This window comes from Nicotiana tabacum, chromosome 23 (genome assembly GCF_000715075.1).
Source record: "Nicotiana tabacum cultivar K326 chromosome 23, ASM71507v2, whole genome shotgun sequence".
In the NCBI taxonomy this organism is placed as follows: Eukaryota; Viridiplantae; Streptophyta; class Magnoliopsida; order Solanales; family Solanaceae; genus Nicotiana; species Nicotiana tabacum.
This window is the reverse complement of record NC_134102.1, coordinates 22,925,843-22,930,463: the sequence shown is the minus strand read 5'-3', so window position 1 is coordinate 22,930,463 and position 4,621 is coordinate 22,925,843. Positions and strand designations below refer to the sequence as shown.

Here is a 4,621-nt window from a genome sequence, read left to right as displayed (position 1 = left end):
TGTAAAATCTCCCAAGCTTCCTTTGAGGTGGTAGCATCTGCCACCTTCTCGAACATGGAATCATCCAGACATTGATGGATGAGCATGAGGGCTTGTTGATCCTTCTTCCTTGTCTTTGCTAAGACATCCTTTTCATTTTGAGGCAAAGCTTCCTCATTATCGGGTTTTGCATACCCTCTATCTACGATTTTCCACACATCCTGAGAGCCAAGAATGACTTTCATACGTAGATACAATTTCTCATAATTATCTTTTGTGAGACGGGGTACTGAAAATACAACGTACCATTATTTGACATGGCTCTGATACCACGTTGTTGGGAAAAATAATAATCCCGCACATGAATAATATCCACGACAAATAATAATAACACAAGAGAGTAACAACGATACCAACTCTTTTAATGGGTAAAATACAATACTCGAGCGGAGCAATATAACCACTATAATATTACAACTTAGTAGTGTCAAGAGACTACTACAATCTTGAAAGAAATAACACTCTTTATTTAAAATACTTCACTACAATATTACTCACACTCACTATTTATCTCACAGATTACAATCTGTGGATTACTCTCTCTAACTTCTATTGTTTCTCTCTTATTTTGGTGTGATTGAAATGAAGAATTGAGGCCTCTATTTCTAGTAAGAGATGTCATTCAACTACTACAAAGAAGATGTCTTGTTGTTGATTTAGTCATATAATTTTTCAACAAAGTTAGGCACCTCCCATTTTTTTCAACAAAGTTGTCAATAAAGTTAGACACCTCCCATTTTTCTTCAACAAAGTTGTAAATAAAATTAGGCGCCTCCCATTTTCTTCAGCAAAGTTGTCAACAAAATTAAGGTACCTCCCATTTTTTTCTTTGTTTTTCTTTAATATGAGCCCCACACTTATAACCCTCACTTTTAAGGAAATAGTTCAACATAATCGTTTTGAATAGAAAAAATAATTCCACAAATATTTTTCAACTTTTTACATATAAAAATGATCTTAAATGTTTTTTAACATAAAACTAAAAACAGATAAGGTTCATATCACAGAAGCAAGAAATCCCAAAAGGAAGGTTCACCTCACAAGTATAACAAACTTGAACATACAATTCCAAACACTTCCTTTCTTTCAATCATTCTTGCCTGAAACATTTCCAGGAACATTCAAAACACTAGATCCCAATATATATGGCTCACACTATGGCTTCTATAGGCGGACTAATTGGTTCTTCTCAAGCTATAATGGAAGGCAGTCTCCAAATCAGTGGCTCAGTTGGCTTGAGAATCCCAAAAACCAGTAGAATTTCCTTGGCAGCTAAACCATGTCTTTGTATTAGAGCTCAGCAGGGATCTGCTCATGAGACTGAAACCAGTCGCAGAGCTATTCTGGGTATTGTTGCTGCAGGTTTAGGTTTAGTTTGTGGGTCATTTGCTCAATCAGCTTTTGCAGAAGCTAGATCTATCAAGATTGGTGGCGCTCCTCCTCCCTCCGGTGGACTGCGTAAGTCTAGTAGTACTGATGCTGCAATTGGTTGTTGATTCTACAGGTCTTAAATGGGTAAAAATAGCACACTAGCCAGTTTTTGGACTGATAATTGAAAAATAGATGGTCTTTACGAAGCCATCGAAAAATAGCCACTATTTTATTTAAACACGAAAAATTTCACTACAATATGCGATATTATGGAACTCCTGAATATAAACCTCCAACATATTATGTTGTAATTTCAGCACACAAAAAGTTTCAGCATAATATGCTGAATTATGGAGCTCCTGCATATAAACTTCTCGCATATTGTGGTAGAACTTCAGAACATTATGCTGAAAGCTCATGTGTAAAAACTTCGAACTCCAACATATTATGTTTACATGCTGGAATATTTTCGGATTTTTAAGGATGTTTTTGTTCAAATTTTATCTTTAAATGAAAAAGTGACTAAAATTTGATTACTTTTGAAATGGTTACTATTTTTTCAATTACCTATTATAAATCCGGTTATTTTTTTATTCCCCTGCCCCCTAAATGGACGAGTTTTATCAACTTTGAGCGGGTTAAAATCCGATCAAGTTAATACAAGGATCACAACTTAATCCGTCCAAACTTTGGTTGGGCCCATATGAATTAGGTTAAAATGGATCAAATAACCCAACTGGTACTAGGTGACCAACCTCTCCTCTCTTTTTCTTTTTTTTGTTGATAAAATTCATCCGAATTGAAGTAATTCAACTAGGAGGAGGGCAAGAACAATCTTTTACACTTTTACACTTGGGGTGGGTGAGTTAGCAAAAGTATATGCATATGATGTTGTTCCTACTTTTAGAGGCAGCCTAAACTTCAAATTTAGTCTTTGTTACAATTCATGTACTATTGTCTCTAGAGGCATAAGCAGGAGAATGATCCAACAGTTCATTAGTAAAGAGAATGGTAAAAGAGTATGCAAAGCTAATCTGCTCTTTAGCGTCTATTGAATTTGTCCACTCAAGCTGGGAATTCGGGTTTTTGGCAGCTGGAACTTTGAACTCAGATCAAGCAAGAGACCTTAAGTTACCATTAAAAGATAGATTCTACCTCCAACCACTAACACCAGATCAGGCAGCACAGAGAGCTAAGGAATCAGCCAAGGATATTATTAATGTCAAACAATTCATTGACAAGAAAGCTTGGCCTTATGTCCAGAATGACCTTCGTCTCAAGGCAGAATATCTTCGTTATGATCTCAAGACTGTCATTTCTGCTAAGCCGAAAGACGAGAAGAAACAACTCCAGGAACTGTCAGGGAAGCTCTTCAAGGCCATTAGCGATGTAAGTTGAGATTTATATTCTTGTTTACATAAAAGGTTTTACTTACATACACTGAAACTATACATAATCTTTTGCATTAGTGATGCAATTTAGCATGTTGTGGTATGCTAGCTGCTAGGGGTGGGCATTCGGGCAATTCATATTGGATATAAAAATTTCGATTTTCAGATTGAAGAACAATCCAAATCCAATCGAAATAAACTCGGATTGGATCAGATTTTTTAAGTTCAATTTCGGATTAATCGGATTGGATATTTTGAATTTTCGGTTTTGAGCTTATAAGTTGAGATGTTTCTTCTTTTCACAAAAAATGAATATCCAAATGAATTGCTCGTGTTAAATTGCCTGAAAATTTCCTCATTCTCACCGCAATCATCTAAATAAAGTATTCAAGTAATAAAATTATTATCAAGGAAATGCAACAGAGACATTAATATGGCCAATAAGAAGTAGCAATAGTAAAAACATGTCCAAATAGAAAGTATTCTCACATTAACTTAGTAATTGATATTGAATTTGTGAGATAATATCTAATGATTAGGGTATTGAACTTATTACTATTGGCATATGGATAATGGACTAAATATAAAGTATAAAAATTTCAGATTCTCGAATATCCAAAAATCCGAAGTACCAAATCCAATATCCAATCCGAAATCCAAAATTTTTAAAAATTAAATTCAAAATCCAATCTGTAATCCGAAAATCCAAACCAAAAATCCAAAAAAGTGGGATTTCGGTTTAGATTTCGGATTTGCCCAAACTATGCCCACCCCTACTAGCTGTTGCCTTTATTTTCTAAGTAATTAGTTCCATTTATCATGGACAGCTAAGCAGAGGCGGATCCAGAATTTAAACTCTCTATAAGTTTAATTTTTAAGGTTTGTAGTATTGAACTCATTATAATTTTTAAAGTTATGAATTCATATATACTATTTTTGCAATTTTAATGAATAAATTTTTGCTCTGCGTCGATAAGTTATGGGTTCAAGTGAATCCGTCGTTAGCACACCATATCCGCTCCTACAGTCACATGTACTTATCTTTTAGATGATGTTATAATATAAAAATTATATTACATAGGCAACGTAATCTTTTAGATGATGTTATAATATAAAAATTATATTACATAGGCAACGTACAGAAGTTAAATTCTGACATAAATGGCACTCAGATTTTTCCTTTATGTTAATAGTGATGATACTCAGATGGATTATTCAGGTTTTCTAGTTTTGCTAATATTATTCTTCTTTACATATCCTCAGCTCGACTATGCAGCAAAGACTAAGAACAGCGCGCAAGCCAAGAAGTGTTATGCAGAAACTGTATCTACTCTGAATGATGTTTTGGCCAAGCTTGGCTAGTTAGAATGCAGTATGTACCATTTTGTAAATATCCATATAAGTTAAAGAGAAAACTTGCTGAATTCAATTTTTAAGAGAGGTTTTGGCAATATGTTCAAAACTAAAATATTTCAGCATTCACACATCTAAGAGCCTCAACGTAAGTCCTTGTATGGGACTAATTTACTTAGCTAAGTTGTGGAGGACACTAACTAGTTAGATTTTTATTAACTCAAGCATGGTCCATATCTTCTAACTAGTATCTTGGTGAGCATAAACATTTAAGAATCAGATAAATATTAACGTTTTGAGTTATAAAATAAGTTAAATTATATTAGGACACAGATATGCAGGAAATTCAAAAGTTAAAGCGAGATATCATAGTAAGGTTTCACTATGGCAGCATTATTCTCCACTTCTTACACATGTGCTCGCTTAAGCAAATACACGTATAATACACGTTTATAATGTTGCCATAG

General features: G+C 34.1%; 1 protein-coding gene across 1 annotated transcript; it reads left to right on the top strand.

Annotated features, from left to right (window-relative positions):
* Positions 1–1,013: 1,013 nt before the first annotated feature.
* LOC107828191 (oxygen-evolving enhancer protein 3-2, chloroplastic) lies at positions 1,014–4,267 on the top strand. Its single transcript, XM_016655463.2, has 3 exons — positions 1,014–1,497; positions 2,504–2,799; positions 4,065–4,267. The coding sequence occupies exons 1-3, from the start codon at positions 1,185–1,187 to the stop codon at positions 4,161–4,163; spliced, it is 708 nt and encodes a 235-aa protein (XP_016510949.1). The 5' UTR covers positions 1,014–1,184; the 3' UTR covers positions 4,164–4,267.
* Positions 4,268–4,621: the final 354 nt, after the last annotated feature.